Source organism: Vanessa tameamea, chromosome Z (assembly GCF_037043105.1).
Source record: "Vanessa tameamea isolate UH-Manoa-2023 chromosome Z, ilVanTame1 primary haplotype, whole genome shotgun sequence".
Taxonomy (NCBI): domain Eukaryota; kingdom Metazoa; phylum Arthropoda; class Insecta; order Lepidoptera; family Nymphalidae; genus Vanessa; species Vanessa tameamea.
This window is the reverse complement of record NC_087341.1, coordinates 1,345,977-1,368,175: the sequence shown is the minus strand read 5'-3', so window position 1 is coordinate 1,368,175 and position 22,199 is coordinate 1,345,977. Positions and strand designations below refer to the sequence as shown.

Below are 22,199 nucleotides of genomic sequence, written 5' to 3'. Positions count from 1 at the left end.
ATGTGATGTTTGCTGGTTCAAACCCGGGAAACATGCACGTGTCGAACGAAGTTTAGACAAATGTGTGTTTATCAAATCGTGTAGCAGCTTGATGGAACAAATTCCAATCTTTCTCAGCGAGAAGGGAAGAGGTTTTTATAATAAAATAAGCGGGTAATATGAAATCTTTGGTGACTTAAAGAAGGGAATAAAAGATATATAATTTGAATGGCGCTAAGGACCTTTTTATTCTAGTCAACTTGTTAAAAGTCACGCCCTGTTAATATGATGGTTTTGAAATCCTCCCCTTAATCCGGCAATAATATTAACTGAATGTTATGTTTGGCCTTACGTTTGGAGCATTTTCCGAACAGGAGATAAATAATATAGAAAAATTAAGCACTAGAAAACAGCGTGGTTTGTCTGGACTGGAGCTCGGAATCTTCTTAATTTTTAGCCGTCGGGTTAGAGTGAGGCCATATGAGCATTGGCTGTGCATTATGATTTCAACGCATTGAGTGCCACGTCAGCATTTTCATATTGCAACGTAGTACTGCCGTACTGGAGCGTCGCATGTTCTGGTATAGGTAAATCATGTCTGTCTTTGAACGTCAATGGAGTAAAATAGAGTCTTCTGTTGCTGCTACTAAAACCTGCTTCATCTAGTATCTTTTTCCGTGACACACGCTTCGTCTGAACATTGCATCGCACCATATGGCATACCATGGATATTTGTATGAGGACGGACAGTCAACGCTAAGTCGACGCAACACAATACAACCCGTATGGCTCACTCTTCGTCGACTTGAATATGAATATCAAACAAGCGAATTACTAGTAAATATATTTTTGAAGGAATAAAAATAAAAAAATTACGGTTGCTGTCGTTCATTGGGTGTTGATGTTGATCTTCGCTGCTGGGGACGAGGATTCCGGGTGTTACGTCCTTGCGGTGCCACATATTTATACATAGTATTGGCAAACTACAGCATCAGCATCGATTCCTGTGAACAAAATATATATTAAGTATATTACTACTCTTTACATATGACTAAGGGAGATTTCATTTGCGTTTGTCCATCGAACGAAAGGAATTTCGTGGTCGTATATGAATCTCGATAGAATCATTATTTTGTCTCACTAATAGGTTGTTATATAAAACTAGTAAAACGCAAAATAAACTCGTTTCTCAATCACAGCGCCGCTCAGGTCTAGTGTTACTGTAGAGTTATTAGTATTATTCTGTAAAAACTCACTTCGTATGACACTCGTGAAATATTGAAAACCTATTTTATCATTTCCGTAATTCACGTAAACGAAATAGCGATCCGGTGTAAGCCTTATAACTTAAATTTAGTGTGAAGTTGATATCCGAAAACTTTTAGATGATCAAAGTAGTTTTAGAATAAAATGCGGGAGATACTTGAATTTATAAAACGCATTCACTGAAACTTGTTATTGAAAGTAGAGAGTTAGGGAATGAAATATCGAATATTTTTCGAAATGAAAGAAAAAGAAGAATTGCTAAAGCGAGGATACGATAATTTTTGGAAATGAGACCGTTTTTTTTTTTTTTTAATATATAGGATGTACTAAAAGTATTACGGACGTTAAAATGTTACCTTACGCCAATATCAGATATACGGTTCGTTAAAAATATTTTATAAATAACATTTAAACACGAAGCCTATAACGAAGCATCAAATGAAACTTGACTTTAGCAAATATATTTCATGTGCTTACAGTATTTTCAACAAAAAAACACTGGAAAAGCTCTAAAAGGTCTCTCGTATAAAAACAAAAACTCCGAGAGATAGTTATTTTTATATTGAATATTTACTTTATTTTCAAATTCATATAAAATACCAAGAGATTTTAGAAACTACGTGTCCTATTGACTTCACATTTATCATAGTTATCAAGAAAATAATCTTACAAAGTCGGGCCGGGCAACTAGTATTTCGAATGTTCGCGCATCATAGAATTAATCTCTAAAACACCTCACGTAAGGAGGACCCGTTTGTCGGCTTTGATAAAATTTTATACAAATAAAAATAAATATTTATTAGTGTGTTTGTCCTCCATGCTTTCATAATTCATTTGATCGTGATTAAACTTTGTTGAGTGAAGTCAGAGTATGCACGCTAAGATTGCTGAAAAATAAATCTTTATGTATTTGTCCAATGAAATAAAGATTATAATGTGATCTTACCCGTGCAATGCCGGGACGAATAAATATAAAAGACTTCAGCTAACCGTTTTATTTGATTCGCTAAGAATTTTTAATATTTCTCAGGAAGATAGCTACAATTTCTATGCGGTGCATGTTTTCGGTCCAATAAACAATAATTGGAATATGTGGTATATTAATATGCATTTCAATGTTACCTTTACTTATTTCAAATAAATAAACATTCAATTTATGTATAATATTCAAAATTAACATTCGAAGCAGGCTACCGAAAATCATTATTAATTATGCTTCCCCGAAACTAGCATTTCATATTAATTTCCATTTGAGCGATTTTCATGGAACACAGGTATAAGTCCTTTGAGCGCACGGTAGTGCAGCGTTAAGTTCTGTGAAATACATAGCGTTTATCTTCAAATTTACCTCTATTCATTAATATAAAACACATCAATTATAATTCAAATGATTGCTAGCTCAGCCTAATAAATTGTTATTCAATGTTTTGTGAAAGTTTTTATTTTTTAATTTTGCAAATTTACATTACTTAGTAAATTCATTATCTGTTGTACAGTACGCTTTTGTAATACGTAATCATTGAGTTGTTCGACAAAATAAAATAAGATGCAGAATAAAATAATTAATATAGTTAAAAAAAAAAAAAATACATAAAATAACACAATACGGGATTATTTTTCGTTACAACTGGCTCTCTACATAGCGTTTATGATGCACGCTAGTGCACGCAAAAAATATTAATAATTTCAATTCGATCGAATGAATGATGTGGGAACGTATAAACACGAATCAAAAGAGGTACTTTTTGCAACTAGAACTGCAAAACGAAAAAAACAATAGCATCATTATTTTTCTATTGAAATTATTACGACTTAAAATTTATTTAAGCTTACAAAGACAGTATTCATGTATACTTAGTATTTATTTAACTATTTTTTCTATATCTTATTCTACTGCAACGTTTTAATCGCTATTGATTTTAATATTGTCATTCGATATTATGAAGTCGTTTTCATAATATCGGATGGATCAAAGGGTTACATCCGACGGATTACAGGAAAAAGGAGCTTGCGAACATATTAAAATGTTTTAAATGCAATAAGAGCAAGCATGCAGCAGACCCATGTAATGAAGCCTAATCTCATAAACTGGTAGGTTTTTTTGTAGAACGGGCAGAGTCTTAATTGTTTTCTTGTGCTTTTTATGCTGTTTTTGTTAGGTTGTCGTGTCGACTAATATTCTCATTTAATAAAATGGAAACAAATTAATCATTAGTTTAATTAGATTATTACAAAGTATTAATTATTTTTGAAAATGATGTAGGATGATTTAGTAAAACAGTAATTGACATTGGAATATCAACGAATAATCTCACGATGATTTTTTTTTTAATATAAAAAAATATGATGCTAATATAATATAATTGTATTACAACTATTTTATAGAACTTGGCCTTTTTTTTCAAAGAGATAATCCAATAAAATAATTTGCTGTAAATTTAATAATTAGAGAACAATGAGGCATTGTAGAATATTCGGAAATTCAATCAACCAGAATAATTAAGCCTGGATATACTGTGCACAAAATTCTAGGCATCATTAAAGTAGGCTTCTATTCATTTTTAACAATGAAATAGAGCGCTTATGCGATAATTTATCTTATAATGAGCGAGCATATAGCTCAATTTACTTTGATATATTTGTTCTTTGCCGATTAAATTATAATTTAAAAAAAGTAGCTTAATTCTTTTTTTGAGTTACAAATATTTTCCTATATTTATTTAATATTTTACAACTAATTCAAATAAACAGGATATTCAGTAGATCCTTTTATAGCTTAAATAGGGCCTATTTTTACGCCCAATATGCATTGAGTTGGTGATAGACAACTTACTACCAAATAATTATTTATTACAATATAACCATAGATGTTAAACTTATTTTAGAAAATCGGTCTAAATCGAAATATTTTTCGTTAACGTGCTATTGCACTGACAATGAGTACGAGCGAAGGTACCGTTTATGATACTAATTGTGTTATTTTATATCGCTTTACATAATAATCAGGATAAATTCTTAAACGTATCCACGTGAAGATATTAAAATGTTAAAATACAATAAGAGCAAGCAGACCCATGCTAATATTATAAAATAGTTTTTTTTTGTATACCCATGTAAATGTATTCGTAAAATAAAAAACGCGTGATCCGACCATGTGAAGATAAAATAGGTAACTAGTACATAATATTTATGTAAGCTAGAGACTAATTCCATATTGAAGGAACTAACATTTCATATTGATTGAAGATACCATATTACGATTCCATTAATACGATACGATTCCATCAAATGCCTTCAATTAGCATTGCGCTCTGATTATGTTCATAAGACTTAAGCTGGTGCTATATATAGTAATAACAAAACCGTTCATATTTCAAGAGGAAGAGAGGAAGAGGCTAATCGCTTTGGTTGCCAATCTACGGTAACCATTGAACAAGTGACAGTTGCTGAACTCAGAATTGCAGTACGGCGATTAAAAGCTTAAACTGCTTGTGGTCCTGACAACATATCTCCTTTTCTAGTAAAAGATTGCTTGTCGGCTTTCGAAGTGCCCTTACTTCATGTATATAATCTTTCAATTAAACAATGTTTATACCCTAGCAAGTGGAAATTTTATAAAAACTTCATCAAGTATATTAAACTATTACAAGTTGGCTAAAATAAAATGAAGTCGTTAACATAATTATGTTGTTCTAAATGATTAATAATAACGAACTTCAAACCTAACTTGCCTTGTCCACCGAGGTTCTATTCTTGTCCATGTTTATGGTCAAATATACGAAAACCACGTACATGTAGGCAAACGTTTCTCCAATCATAGCTATGTTGTCTTTGTCAATTTGATTATTGTGATTGTGAGCATGTCTTGTAGCTCAATTTCTTGTATCCGATGTCAGGAAGCAACGTTCCTTGAATATAAACGCAGTGAACTGTTCTATTTGCTATCCAAATTATATTGTATTGCAGTATTGGCTCCTTAGTTAGCTTTCTCAAGCATACAATTTGATAAATGTGTTTGATCTTACAAGACACATACAGGTAATGTGTCGTTTTATAAGTAACAATTTTATTTGTACAGTTTATTTGATAGCATATTTTGAATTTAAAAAGTTAATACTTTAATACACAATGTATTCAAGTATTGAGACTACCTAAATCTATTTCATGGTCATTGGATTGTAAATGTTAAATATAAACTGAAACAGCTATTTGTTCTTAAAATGTCTCTTAACATGACGTCATGTGTCAGGAAAACTAGAAGATCACCGAGTGAGCCACCCCGATGAAAATCGTACTCGTACTCGTAATCAGCTGATCTGTTACTGAGATTATTATACTAGCTGCATGTATGCTAGCTATTTAGAAAGATTTGAAAGATTTATCGAAATTCTCAATACCAAACAGTAGATACACTAGACAAAAGATACAAAGTCAATAACTTATTCAAGAACTAAATTAAATTTAGAAGATGGCTAAGTGCCTGTGACTTTTAATAGAGAAATCGGGTCAAATTATTTTATTTAAAATATTCTAGATTCGATAGAATTGATTATATTTAGATTTTAACTGACCCAGAATAAGTTCTAGACAATAATTTCTATTAAAGGTGACCCAAATATGCCGATATTTTTTTTATAGTTTTTAAATCTTATAATACTGTTTCATTTATAAAATTGTTTTTTAATATCTATCATATTGCTTAAATAATATAATAATAATTCGGTAATTATAATTATTTAATATGCATGTTTATCTTTCCAAAATATAATATAGAGGGTAAGGTTTATAGTAATCTATAACCTAGGACCTAAAGAATCGTTAAAGTATAAATTTAAAGAAATCAAGAAATTAACTCATAGCAAGGAACAAACACAAACTTATTACTCCTGTTACTCGACTACATAGAGTCTGTAACTCCTTTGTGAGGCAATGTATACGGTTCTACAACAGGATCCCAGAAAGCGTTCAAATGCCTGTGTTGCCAAATTAAAAAAAAATGTTAAGGACCGCTTGTGTGCGAAAGGCAATAATAATAAAATTAGTGAATTTATGACTGACACCAAACCATGGGAATGAAACGATCGCCTCCTGGCTTTTTCTATTCATATTCAATTGTGTAAATAACAAAATAGACAAAAAAAAAGACCCGGTGAGTTTCTTTCGCCGGTTTTTCTCAGGTCAGGGTGTTTTCTTTTCCGAACCGGTGGTAGTGCTTCATTTGACTGTCAATAAATACGTGTAGTGCTACTATATTGAATAAAGGAATTTGAGTTTGAGCAATTTGACCTATTTTTGGAAGAAGTGAACTTCATTGAAGATCGAGAGTTCGTATGAGCGAACTCGGGAGAGGTTGCCTTCTTCATTAGTGTTTATAATTATAATTCTTATGCTCAGCGGTGAAGTATAACAAAAAATTATTCGACTGAGACTGTATTTAGTAGCCACTAGACAAACGAGACGGTTAAAAAGCCGTTCATAGCATAATTTCACTTTGAATGAAATAATGGCTGTACTGCTATACATTACTGGAATTTAATCGATGTAGGTATATTTCGAATTTATTGTTGATTAGTATATACCAATGTCATCAAACTGGTATAAAATAGTAGTTAAGTTTGTTGTCGGTTCACTTAGTACAATCTAAATAACATTAAATTTAAATCGTATCTTGAAAAACACGTTTTAAATAATTATGGAAAGAACCTTACTGACTTAATTAAAAATCAACTATTATGTTTCTAAAGAAGTTCGATTTTTTTAAACCTTACTAAAGGAGAAAGAAAATTAAAGTCTTTAAATAACTGGTGATATGTCCAAGTATTCATTTATTAGTGTCGCTAACAAATTGCCGCTCGTTGAAGATGAGTATTGATTAACACGTAAACACACAGTTTTAGTACTGCATTATGGGAGTGCCTTTTTCGGACATCTATCATTTGTCAAGACATAATAAAGGAAGGAATTTTTTTGGTATCGCTCGCTTTATTTTATTTACAAAATTATGGAACAAATCTATATATTTATAATCATCATATCAAATTAAACTAAAGTTTTCTAGTACATATATTTATATTTTAACGGGAAGACTTAAACACGATTACATTTTTCCTAGTAGATTCGTATTTTGATAGAATTGATTGTAATGGATGTTGACAGTTTAATGTACTATCCGAACGCCGGCGACGGAAGAGAGATTATAATTAAGTTTATCGTAACGTCCACGTAAAACTGAAAAATCCTAGACCAAAATACTTTTTATTAAAACGTTTTCCACGCGATATCTAACTACGCGCGATTTTTTCAAATATTTGAAACGAGTTTTTAACAAATTATTAGTTTCATTCGGCACAAACAGCTTTCCTCACGATGGTTTGCCTCAGCGCCGAGGACGAGATTACAATGGTGCTAGCCTAGAGTTTGACCCACAACGTTAAATTTTCCTTACTTCACGCGTCTAAAACACTGTTCTATCAAGGCTCACGTTATAATTCCTAGCTAGCCCACATTACCGGTACCTTATTTTAATAATCAATAGTCTCAAATTATCAGTATAAATTATGTCGTATTTGATATCAAACTTATCAGCAAATATCCCCAGGATGCCATCAGGACTGTACCAATACTATGCATATCAGAGATAAATTGGGAAAAAAGCTTCAAATTAAAACAAGCTAAAAAACCTCCAGGTCAGTTAGCACACGGTATATCCGAAATAAATTTATTACCACGAAGGGAAAAATTTTAACATGCAATATTTTTACAATTTTTATTTTCATCAAAAACGAATTTTTTTTATACAGAGTCGCGATGAAAACATCAAGCTAAAATATCAAGATAACCTTACGTCCGATAAAAATATCCGATACATTTTTAATAACTATTTTCCGAGGTAGCGTTATAAAAAAAAAAAAACAATTTTTGTGCTGGATGTTGTTGAGAGCAAGTATTTTTATTATTCGGGATAAAACAAATACTTACGATAGGAAAAAATCATTTATATTTAACCTCAATTAGGTCTTTAAGTAATTACGTTTATAATTGCCAGTTAGCCGTCCACTAAGAGTAATGTAGTAAATTTTTGTTTTATTAATTAAATTAAATAAAGTCCTCTTTCGTTTTCTAAGACACGCCAACATACAAAACGACAAAATATTTTTCATCGTAGAATTGTTATGGTTATCAAATATTTGTTTCCAAATTTAAGGTCAACTCAAATTTACTTGCAAAAGTATCAAAGAAAAATATTTATAATTATAAAATTGGTGGGCGGATAGAAAATTGGATCATCTGAATGATGGTCATCACCGTCGCAAACATTGGGGCTGTAGGAAATATCAACAATTCTTTACATCTTCAATGCACCACTAAAATTGGGGTTTAACATGTTATGTCTCTGGTGCCTGTAGTTGCATTGGCTTACCTCTTTATCAAATTTTATTACGAAGGAGTAGTAGTTTAGTTTTGATGTAGTTAACAAGCTTTATAGACAAGGTTATTTATGGTTTTTATAATAATAGTCTTAGATAGTGACCACCAGTCCGACTCTTCTACCAAAACCCTCTTTTCAATATCATGAATGCGTTTGCAACCACGAGAGCTCTTCAAACCTTACGCTGTTTTTATGTAGTGTAGATAGGCGGGTTGGAAAATGGGTAACCTAATTGTGAGTGGCCATAACTATCCATAGACATTGGTGCAGTAAGAAATTTGAACCATTCTCACCTTGTCAATGCATCACTAACCTTGGGAACTAAGATGTTATGTCTTTTGTGCCTAATAATGCACTAATTCACTCAGCCGTCAAAATGAAACCCAAGAACTAAGTATTCGTATTTGATGGTAGACTACGGTAAGTCAGTGGTGAATATCCAGACGAGCACAAAGCCCCCTCGAGTGAATAGCATCAAGTATTTTTTTATAAAAAATATTATATAATAGTTCCTTTGATCTCTGTATTCGAAATGGATAATCAATTTCAAGATCAAAGTTAAAAAGAAAGTTAGAAGTTATCTTGTGTTGAAGTTAAGTTCCACGGCAAATCCTTACTTAAAAATTAATACCGTACCTTTGAGAAGATTTTTCATTGTGTAAATAGGAAATGCTGCTTTTAAAATTCTAGGAATTAAATATAAAGCGAATAGTTCTATTTATTTCCAGTATTTACTTAAGAGAAAAATTTTATCTTGACTTCCTTTGGAAGTCTTGTTTATCGGGACCAAGGATTTCATCGTGGTTTCTTAGTACAGTCATGAAAAGGTTACTAAGTTCTATAAAGGATAATGTTTTGAAAAGAACTCCGGATATAAACATACCCTAGTCGAAGATTTATTTTATGTGCTCTTATTATATTACTAAATTGTAATATTATTTACAAATTGTTAAATTGAAGCGAGTCTTAAGAAATCGAACATTTCAGAAAAATAAAAAGGTTAATTAATTTTTAGTCATAGAGTTTTCAGAAAGAGCCATTTTTAAATAATTAGAATCTGTCTTTTCACAACAATATACAAAAATTGTGTTAGTTATATTTCAGAAAGGTATACGAGTCTATGTACTAGTTATAATAATTATCATCTTCGCCATATTTTAACTCCTTAAATTATAATTCACTTCTTGGGCCTTCAATTCTTCAGGAATAGGAACTAAAATGTTTATGTCTTGTACTTGTAATTACACTGGCTCATTCTTTCTTAGGACCTAGTACAGCAATAAAGATTATGTCGATATTTAATGGTAGATTAATTTATCTTATTCACACTCATTATTTATTTATTTTTTAAGTAACGTTTTTCTAAAAAACTATTTCCATAAAATAGCTAGTAGAAAGTAGACGATTCTTGACAGATTTTTTGATCAAAGAGAAATGTGTGGATGAAATCAACTTAGCAGTGAGTGATATGGGCTGTAATGTTATCAACGGATCATTCTACAGCAGCCTTTGTACTGACTGGCCTCTGCTGGTAAAAATATGATTGCATATTGAACAAAATTTTCGGTGTTCTGTTACAATTTTTGACACCCTTTCGCCAATCCAACTGGCCATTAGCCATCCTATACACTTTTGAGTCTTCAAAATTTTGATATTCCTACAAGACTTTTTAAAACTGACTTATCAAATAATTTCTTCTTTCCGTAAATAGTATAATCCATTACTCATTGCCTGCACTCCACTTTTTCGTGTTTAATTTTACATAACTATTAAAATACAGAATAATTAAATTTCAGATAAATCTGTCCTGTTGTTTGAGTGACTTTAAACTAGTGAACGATTTCCTAATGTAAGTTTCGAGTATTTTTCGCACGGGAAGGTAATTAAACGTCTTTGCAACGAACTGTCAAACAAACACACAGACAAAGAAGCGGCCCAATGCTTCTTTGACATCCAGTTCCATTTTGTATCTAAAATTTCAAACATCGAAATCACAGGGTTTAGTTTGAAATTAATGATATTTGTACCAACCAGACTAACAAACAAACAGACAAGGAAGCTGGTAAATATAGATTTGTCTTTCAGTTCTAGTCAGTGATTTAAGTTTCAGATCACTGTTGAGGTCATTAAAAATCGAGTGATTTTTGTTGAATAAACAAGCTAACACACAAATAACGAAATAGTTCGATATAATGGCTTTGTAGTAAATTTCTGAGTTGTGCTAAAAGCTTCAAGTCTCTTTACAAGGAAAATAAAAAAAATCGATTCAATTTATACTGAAAATACTCACAGACACCCAAGCAAGAAAGCAAGTTAACATTGATTTGACATACTTTTTCTGATCTACACCTACCGTTTGTCTGTAGCTCATAGGGGAGTAAGTACCAAATCGATTGTATTTGTACCGACCAGTAAGCAAAGAAACCATTACTTACAAGCAAGCGAGTTAATAATAACGTTACTGTAATAGCTTCATCTTTGAAAGCAAGACCGACTTGTTACGGCATAAGTTTTTATATTTTTCATTTAAATGATTGGAACGTTATTTCATTCGTTACTGATACTAAATAAATATAAGTATCCGTTTTGTTTAATAAAAAACTCATGTGGGAATTCAAATATGATAATGAACTATCGTATATAGTAATAAATAAATCAGATAATTCAAAGTGAGTATTGATACCACTGATTGATTTCGACAACGATGGTTGATAACAGACAAATTTGATAAGAACTCCGACGGGTATGTCGACCTTATATTTTTTACCATTGTCTATCTGGTTTTTTTTTCAAAAGTTTTTTTTTATGGTATCCGTAGACTGACGAGCAAAGGGGCCACCTGATAGTAAGTGGTATCAATCATTCCTTACATCACCAATGCGCCTAGAACCTTGGGAACTAAGATGTTATATCCCTTGTGCCTGTAGTTACACTGGCTCACTCACCCTTCAAACTGGAACACAACAATACTCAGTACTGCTGCTTGGCGGCACAAAGCCCTATCACCAAGTAAATTATAAGTCTAGTAAGTCATATATATAATATTCATTTAAAATATGCACCTTACGCTCGGCGTCGATATTATCCAATTGTAATACCATATAATCCGATCGAGAAACCATGTCTTTACGAGTTTCTAAGAATCATGATGTCAAATGCTCTTAAATAGAATAAATATAAATATATATAAATATTGGACAACATCACACACATTACTCTGATCCCAATGTAAGTAGCTAAAGCACTTGTGTTTATTATGGAAAATCAGAAGTAACGATGGTACCACAAACACAAACCAAGACAACATAGAAAACTAATTTACCTTTTCTACATCGACTCGGCCGGGAGTCGAACCCGGGACCTCGGAGTGGCGTACCCATCAAAACCGGTGTACACACTACTCGACCACGGAGGTCGTCAATACTTAAATGATGTTATATTTAATTAATAGAACACAATGTTCGTTACCGTTCAAAATAATTAGTAAAACCATAAAAGAGATTGTTTACATCAAATAATGTGAAAATATATTAAAATCAAGTGCTTATTAAAAGCCTCCGTCATTAACGGAGTTAAGTACATCGATACTGTTGTACTGCGCTGGATATAAATGAGAATTGAAATATTGAGCACAAATGAAGCGTAATATTGTTAGCATTCGAACAATATATTGTTTTTTCGACGGAAAAAGGATTTACAGTAGCATTAATGCTAACTTTAGCATAAACCTAAGCTTATTTTTAATACAATACTGTTGTTTTTTGTTACAATGTTTGTTTTTATAAGACTATAAAGAAATTGATGAATTTTGATACTTTTTTATATAACTATAACTATCTTATCTGTTTGTATCGGAATATATATATTTTAAACTTGTAGACCGTTAGAAATATATCCGGATTTAATGTCACTGCTATGGTAGGTATTACTTGGGTGTAATGAGGTTCGGTTAAGGTCATTTATTAACCTCGTAAAAGTTTACAAAGTGCTCAATCCTTTGTTACGGATTTCTACAAATGTCAGAATTAATCGTTCAAAATAAGTACAAATTCTACTTCACTGTACATTATAATAGGCTGTATTGTCGAGATATGTATCTCCTACGTGGATACGATTGATCTCACGTAAGCCGTTCATTAAAACCGGTTAAGTGGAGAATAATCAATATTATGCAGAACATTACCTTCAATATTACTGTAGTATTCAACTACTCAAATAACAATTCGTTATAAACTCGTCAAATAGGGCAAATCCGAATTAAATTCAGATGGACGACCTTCCTATTATCATCTAGTTGCAAGTTTTCTTATTAAAATAGTGAAATTACGATTTCTGAATTCTACAATTCGCAAAACATTTTTGCTTATTTTTTTGTTATCATAATCGAAATATAATTATATATTATACGAGATTCATTTAAATTTAATACCGACCGGTTCAGAACGTAGATTATATCGATATATCGGCAAATAGTATATAGTGGAATTATTATCTCGACAGCCAATAATACCCCACTACTGCACTAACCTGATCTTCTAAGGAAATAATATTTGTTTCAGCGCGAGTTAAAATCTTTTTGTGATATCAGAATACGTGCTATCAACCCAGGTTGGACACGGGCCTCTTCCAGAGCATGCAACAATATCATTTATTGATTTCCCATACAAATCTTCTGCTTCTATTCTTTAATGTATAGATTACAGATAAAATAGGTTTTGCTGCATGCTCTGGATTACCTATTGCTCCTATTATAAAATAGTTTTTTTTTTAAAACTTATCCGTACAAAGTCGAGATATTTATAAATAAATTCGATTTAATTTATAGTTTCGTAACATCAAACACCCAATTTTAGTCTCTCTTCAAATATGAACACTCTGACCAAGCTAGTTTTAGCCAAAATGTTTCATAAACTAAAATGATAATGATTAAAGGCTTTACCAAATTCAATAACTGGGTTTTAGAGAAAATGATTTTACAGGAAAACCAATACTGCGTTTGACGTTGACCAAAATCATCATTCGTATTTTATGTATTTATGACATTCAAATTACTAAATATGAAATAGATACCCTTTATGAAATACGAAATATTAATATAGATATTAAACGTTTTCAATCACGTTTAGCGGTTATTTATTAAGTTATATAATATACCTAAATGTTCATGAAAATACATTTCGAAAAATCAAACAAACTGAACTGAACTGATCAAACTGATTAATGTCATGTAGCATTGATCGCATTATTTGCTTACAGACTAATGGTTACAATATTCAAGAAACGATCCAATTCCTTACGAAGTCTGTGATATAACAAATTAAAGGAACGACTTTACGTGCTGTGCCTGATCTGTCATCGAGGGAGTCGATACATAGTCGTATCGAAGTCTGTAGGTGAGAAAGAGAGACGGGATAAGTTATGTTCACACCTGTGCAGTATTGTGCCTCCTGCGCAGTTACATTATACAATGGACGGCTATTATAAAGTCTCGACGTCATTTAAAATATAAAGGTTTCGTATATTTTTTTAATTTTAGTCAATTGCCATGCCATTGTTTCTATTTGATTCTTTGTGTTATTCACTTTTCACGAGTTAAAGTTAAGTCTTAAACAAATATAAATAGAAACAAAATAATGAAAGAGCTTTCAATTCTTTTTTTTTTTTACTGATCCCTTGAAACATGTTGGGTCCTTCTTTAAAGTTATTTTATATGAGAGATCATTACTATAGCTGATTCTATTTTATCACGTTATCGGTCAATATATCAGGTTTTTTTTTCATTTTCATGTCTCCTATTTAAAGCTGAGATTTCCATAAATTCCTTCTTACCGGATGCAAAATTTTTGTTTGTATTTGGTTGGCGAAAGGGCAAGTGGGAGCTAAGATGTTATGTCCCTTGTGCCTGTAGTTACACTGGGCCCCTCAGCCTTCAAACCGGAATACAACAGTACTAAGTATTAAAACCCCTCCACCAAGTAAAAAAACTTTACAAAAGAAACATTTGTTCCCAATTTTAGATATTCAGACTCGCGACTTTCATGAGACCCGAATCATCCCTTAAGGGTGTGAAAAGAAGTTTGTATGGGGAATCAATAAATGTTTGTGTGAATAAAGATTTATAAATTTCGCGCGAGTAAAGCCAAGGTTTCGGCCAGTATTTGTATTATAATACATAGCAATGAAGTATAATAGAGTGAGTACAGCGGCAGGAAAAGGAGCGCAAAGCGTCATGTCTTCTTCCTGGTTTTCTTCAGCGGAGCGGGAGCGAAGGTCCACAAACACGGCCTCCTTGTGACATGACACTTTTCCAAAAAGATACTTTTTCAATACAGCACATCTTGCTGCCTAGCGTGGAAATTATAACCCCAAGACGTTTCAATAAATTTCCACATCAAAGACTCAATAACTTTAATTATTTTGCAACGGTACTAATATAAATAGTATTTTAATGCAAATAAAAGCTTAGTAATGTATTTATAGTTATAAAAAAATATTTCACTGAATAGCATAAGTAACTGGATAAGGCCTTCTAAGATTAATTACGTAATAAAATATTAACTAAGCCACGTTATAAATTTGTTCGTATCCCATGAGCTGTATACTGCTATGCTCCGTTAATTTAGCCTTTGTATTATGATACTTCGGTTAATGCGAGATTTTACAGAAATGTTTGCGCATTCTCTAAAGTCCTATATGATGTGTATTCAACTAAGCTCAATTTACACTAACGATAATTTTGATTTGAATATAACATCTTCGCGATTAACAATAGTCAAATATATTTACAGAATATTGTAATCCGTGTCCATTATTTGAGTTTTCATTCCATTAATGTCATTATAAACTGACTTTTTCATTGAATATATTTATAAATTACACTTTGGTAGCGACAATGCCATTCAAATTCAATAAAGATCATTAAATTTGCACAAAATATATTTAAACTCGAAGATCTTTTCTTACTGTGCATAGTTCATCTTTGAAAATACTGATGCGATTTGCGATTGAAATTACTACAAAGAACTGAATGTTCTGCTAAGCTTAAAATCTGCCTTGAAAAATGTTAGCTCGATAAGTGTGAACAACAATTTTCTATTAGCGATTCAATGACCAATTAGTCTCTATTAAGTAATATCAAGGCTGTTCGAGTATTTTTAAGTATAACTCTTATTGAGAGTACAAGCCTGAATCTTCGAGTTGAATATTAAATAGCTCTTAGACCTGCCGGAGAGCCGCATTAGAATGCGAATCTGATTCCATATTCCATGTTCAATCGTAAATCCAGATGTCGCGTTTTGAATACCTGTTCTTTCGCCTTCGAATTTTTTTTCATTGTATTTTGTTAAGTTGAACTATTTAACATGAGTAGTATCTACTATAATATTATTTGTATAGAAATTATTTCAATACAAATATTTTTTACAAATAATTGTAGATATCCATTGATCTGTATCCGTATTTTATAAGGCCGAACAAAGAGTTTTTTTTGTTAACTGCTCGCCATCAAACCAATCTAGTGGCTAATTTGTAAGATCGGCAGCCTCCGTCAGAACGGCAAAAGCATTTCTACTTCGACTGCGCTCGAAGCTTTGAAGCAGCGGCAGCACTGGATAGCGTAGCCGTCTCCTCCAGGAACTAAACGCACGTAAACTCATACTTGAAGCTATCCACCAGTCTTTAAAGCCTGAATATTATGAAAGCGGCAAGTCATGTACCAATTTACCTACTTAATTAGGTGGACATGAATCGACAACGGTGTGCCACCCCGGCACTAACTTGATACCCAATAAACGCTGTCACTCTCTTTGTGAGATGCAAAGAAGCAGACCCTGGTATATGAAATTGCTATAAGTAGTCTGGTTTGCTGCGCAGAAAATCAGCTTGGAAGGCCAGTATCACCTTCGTGAGACAATTGTGTTCAAGGAGAAGTCGGTGTCTTGATATTGAGAAGGGACTGATCCCACTCAGCAGATGTGACAAACGCACCAACTTGACTTCTTAGTTCCGGAATTATAAATGTGAGAAAGCAAAGCCTTGGTCATGTACCTGAACTTTCTCCGATCGCTTCAGATTGTCATCCCATTGGCTTATTATAGCGAGAGAATGGAGTAGGAATATCTCTATTTGCATTTGTGCATCCTATCTCCTGCGCAGTTACCGCTGGTCTCCGGTAAAAAAATAGCCGGATTAGCACATCATCATCATCATATTGTAAAACACCGACGTTATACAACAAGCTATTGGAATATAAATTGTTTGTTCCAATAATATTTGCTGAAATTTCTTTCTACTATTTTAGTTCATGGATATCTTTGGTTAAGATTAAAAAAAAAGAGCTTAACCAATATTAAAAAAATATATTGAAAACAAAAGTTAAGTAACGTCAGGTGTGGGAGTGAGTGAGGCCATCCTTTGTTTAGGGTGGTCTTAAAATGTTATATGTTAAACATAAAATACAAGATTTTAAAAATATTTTACAACCTAGCATATGAATGATATGATAGCATAGAATGATAGCATAGAAGTTTTGCAACGTTTTCTCAACGCAATCCGAGCATACTTAATACGCACTTGAAAAATCTTAAATGTGCGCACCCTGATTCGTGTTAAAGAACCCTTGGTTCTGTAATAGGTTCTTGGAACAGTATGTTTTAAAGTTATATTTTAAAAGAGATAAAAAAATCTTCTCACGATTTTAAATGTATGTTTAATAAATGTTTAAGATGTATATACATTTTAGAATTCTTATAATTTTATAATCTCTTCTTATAAGAGATTATTAATCATAACTGTTTATTTGAAAGTTCACCGCTGAGCACGATAATAAACAAATTAGGTATGCAAATAAAAGCTCAGTGATCAGTGACTTGTCCAGAGTTGATACCACTATCTTAAGATCATAGTGTACTTGTCTCTTTTTGCCAAAAGTGGAAAACTGCAGAACGGGTACATTTATTTGTCCAGAAGCTAAAACCAGGTTATGTGAGTTTCTTACCCACTAGAACCTCTACGATGACCGTCTTCGACAAGGATTTGGAGGGCTGCGGCATCGTGTCAATATAACGTATTCGCGGCCTATGGTTAGTACGAGGCTGTTCAAGCTACCGTTTAAAAAATTCTGAGCCGTCTTAAACAGGACATCCGAGGCCACCTCACAAATTTACGGACCCGAGGGTAACGCACTATCCTTATCTAGTCTCCTCTTCTTACATGTTCAAACCCTTAAATAGTTACTTCTATTATATTTTGTCAATTAGAGATCAAGCTTACGAAATAACTGAGTTTCATAAAATAAATATTTTAAATCTGGAATTGTTGACTTATTCGATTAAACAAGCTTGCTCCAGTCGTGTGTGTTGTTCTTGTTAATATTTAATGATATGTTTATCAGAGAATATGTTAACCCGTCAAGACGTATTATCACCATTATTATTGAAGATAAACGCTTATTCTAGGAATATTATTCAAGACGATATTACTCTGATAAAATTGGAACTTGAATGTCTACCAGAAAAAATATGTTTTGATCAAATGGGCAATTATGGCTAAGATATAATTATTCGATTTATCAAAGATAGAAAAATATTATAAATATGAAATTAATAAGAATGATATCTTAAAATTTGGAAATAGTTATTTATTTACTTTAATGAATCTTGTGTGAACGACCCTCGTGGGAGTTGATGTCTGTAGAACCTCGATGGGTGTTTGTCATTGATATGCATATATATATATATTATATATATATATGTATATTTGCTCAGTAAAATTTGTACCAATTGTAAAGGCTTCTTATTAATACGAGAGAAATTTAAGAGGATTTTTTTTAAATCAAATTTTTCGGAATTCTCACAAAGTGTGAGAAAGAAGTTACTGCAAAATGTATATGCTTCTCCTTATTAATAGTACCTTCTTAGTTTAGGCCCGCTTAGGTGTGAATTGTCCGAAAATTATAGTTTGCGACATATCCGTGAAAAATTATGATTTTTATGACTTATTTAAAAAAAATATCATCCAACATATTGCATTTCTTTCAACAATATATTGTAAAATAGCATATCCAATTCAATACTACGACATAAGAAAATCAAACTTGAATTATTTGATCAACCCGCATGGGGATAAATGTTGAATATGTTTCGTAAAGATCATCGTCGACAAGGTTCAAATCTATAGGAGATAATAACATGCAATTTTTTTTAAACAGCATCACATGCACCTTGCACTCCTTGGTGGGAGTTGATATACATAAAAATTTTCGCTCATTTGGCTTCATGTGTATCACGCTGAAGCAGAACCTACTCTAGACTAGAATACTTGAATATTAATTATTAAAATCGCACGTCGGCCGCACCGCAGCCGCACCGGAATCGCATATAAACTGCAACTTTCTGTAATAGATAATAAGCGTTCTGAAGGACCGCTAACCGCACACGCGGAATCCACCACGCGCGTAACATATCGAAATATTTGAATCTGTTTGGCCTCTGAGCAGATGCGCACACGAAGATTATGCTGACGGACACGTCTGCGCGGTGCGCTGTCACTCAATTCAAAACGCACATTAAGCCAAACGGCAAAGTGAGGTGGCGTAGGATAATATTATAAACGTAAAATCCTCGTCTTTTTTATAATTTTTCTCTTTTTATCGTACGTATTATTATTATATATAGTATTTAATTAATTATTGTATATATTAAAAATAAATGTGTCTATTTATCTCATCTGTATTGATAAGTATAAACAATAAAAGATGATAAAAAAATTCTAGTATCCGTTGATTTTTGTGAATATCCTATCCTGTATCCTTTAATAATTTAATTTGGATTAGTTTAATAATAATAAATTGTAATTTAATTCGTCGAAAAGATTGACGACTGAGTTTCTTGCCGATTAGACTCGGTAGCTTTAAATTTATTTTAATTTTGTAAAATTACTTTTTGAAAATGTTTGTAGGAGCCTCCTTTTTATTGTCAAAGTATTTTTACTGACTATGATTATGTTTTTTGTTTACAGTGTGATGACGTGCCGCCGTCGGAGGCTTGCATGTTTGCCCTAGCGGACGAATATCCCTATGATATTTCAAAGCATTAAGTTTTATAACTAGAAAAATGGTCGTTTTTACGCATCCAAACCAGCATTACTTGCCGCGAAGATCAATTTTATTTCATTCTATGATTTCTAACACAAGAAATATGACCGAAAATATTAAAGTACAATTTATTGCCTAAATTATTATGCACTTATGTTGAAGGAATATTTTTGGAATTAAAATTTATCGTTCCTACATATGTAAATCGACTATCAGTATTAAGATTGTTAAAGATTTTTCGAAAGATATTTACAATTGTTAATAGAAATAGATCCGACGGTAGAATAAATTGGAAACTCATTGGCCACGGCTAAACCCCCCAGCTGAGGTAATTTTCATTAATTACGGGTTCAATTCTTTCCCGGCGAGTGAGAGATGGAATTGTGGCAATTATGTAAGTACACTTGGGTACATTTTTGTTACTTAATAGACGTTTTACTGGAATTAACGGACACGAGAAAAAATGGAAATGAAAAATTATTTAATTATACACACGCTGTGCGTTCAATATGAATATTTTAATTCAATTACCCAAGTTTTTAACGCGAATTCCCGCCGCAAAAACGAAATTAATTTAAATCTATTTATTTTTTTTTATTTAAATGAATCATTACAAATAAACTACGTGTGTCATACTATTTAAAAAAAAATCGCGTAACTAGTTCAATTTCAAATGAAAGTCCGTCGGAATAGAAGTTTAAATGTTTTCAGTTAGAAACGAGAACCAAGCTTTACATAATGTATTTTTTTATATACGCTTCTTTTAAATACTCAATGGCAGCCTTATTTATTTTTTGTTATTTAGGCTGGCACCCAGACGATATCTATTAAATTCCGTACGCAACCGTTCTTCCAGTACAAAGTTCGAGATGCACCTGTATTACTCGAAAAGTTTTCCGAACTCGAATATCTGAAAATGCAACCAATTATTATACTTACCACCCTCCGCTCTGCACTGCTCTGCCACGGCTGGATTTTTAATATCGATACGAAACAGCTCGACACACAGCCGCAATAAAAAATAATTTTAAAAAAAAATGTCCACACACTGAAATATTACAAGTTAAGTTTTTAAGCGGCTGGTCATGAGCGCGCGTCGTCCTTTCACGGAGCGCGGAACTCATCTGACGACGACGGGGGTAGTCTATGTAGCTCGCTCTGCCCTGCGTAGCACTAACGAGGGGCGCACATCGTAGACATTTATCGTAGTAGTCAAATTTTCCGTAGCTAATTAATTATTTATTGTTTTTTTCTTCTTCTTTTCTATTATATAAATATAATATTTATTTTTATTTTAACTGACGAATATACCACGTAACACAAGACACTGCAACTATGCCTGAGCCATATTGTGAACTATTAATGAATTACTCTACAATAGGCGGATTTATTGTCATTCTCCTGTGTTTTCCAGTGTCAGGATGTATTTGGTTTCGTACAACTCAATTACAACCTCCCCAAACATCAATACCTTTTAATGAAGTCCGTATATTTCTGGACGGTTCACTGATAAACTTTGTTGAAATGCTAATGGTTTAACACTATTAGATACATGCGACCTGCGTACATTAAATATGGGTAACTGGTGTATAAGTATTTACATAGCCATCAAATGAAAAAAAAAAACGTACAAAAAAACTGATGGTTATTGAAAGATTTTATGATCAAAAATAAACTAATATGTATTACTGGTTGTAGAAGTATTTACTAGATGGTAGGTCTTTGTGCGAGCCTTTAGGGTAGGTACCATCATACCACTTATTAGATGTTCTTCCGTCGTACAGCAATACTTAGTATTATTGGGCGAATTACACGGAATGTTTACGCGGTAAGTGAGCCAATATCATCACAGGCACAAGGGATATAATGTCTTTGTTCACAAGCTTGGTGACGCATTGATGATGTAAGGTTTTTGGCATTTCTGGGTGTGTTTATGGGCGATGGTGACCACTTACAGCACATGAACGAAATTCACGTTTGCTTGTCAAAATCGTAAAGCCCTACCACCAAATCAAAAAAATCACAATCGAAATATATACTCAAGTAAGCTTTTACAAGAACTTTTTAATAGTCAATTTACAAACTATATTAAGTGAAGCCACCTCCGGTAATTAAATAAGTACTTATAAATCTATTTATTTGTTTTAGCCAGTCACTACATGACACACCAAATCAACGTCCATATCATTGTACGAATTTGCGAAGAATTTGTCTCGGAAAATAGACCACAAGCAAATTTAAAAAGGCATAAGGTAAGTAACCTACCCAGGTGGGCTTGCATAGAATCCTACCAAGTCATTTTTATTGGGTTGATACGGTGTTTGAAGTCATGACCTGGAGAACTGCCCTGTACGACACTAGTCCAATATGTGACACGTGTCACTCCTTAAAGTTGTAAAATTTATGACTACATATTTTTAAGACGTCTAAGCT

General features: G+C 32.5%; 1 protein-coding gene across 2 annotated transcripts in view; it reads right to left on the bottom strand.

The window, feature by feature from the left end:
* Positions 1–20,804, bottom strand: part of LOC113404000 (cyclic nucleotide-gated cation channel subunit A) — a 46,769-nt gene extending 25,965 nt beyond the window's left edge. For both annotated transcript variants that reach the window (XM_064220453.1, XM_064220454.1), the window contains exons 1-2: positions 20,706–20,804; positions 856–983 (exon numbers count right to left, since the gene is read on the bottom strand). In XM_064220453.1, the coding sequence (XP_064076523.1) occupies positions 856–950 (95 nt within the window). In that variant the 5' untranslated portion in view covers positions 951–983; positions 20,706–20,804. The remainder of the gene's footprint in view (positions 1–855; positions 984–20,705) is intronic.
* Positions 20,805–22,199: the final 1,395 nt, after the last annotated feature.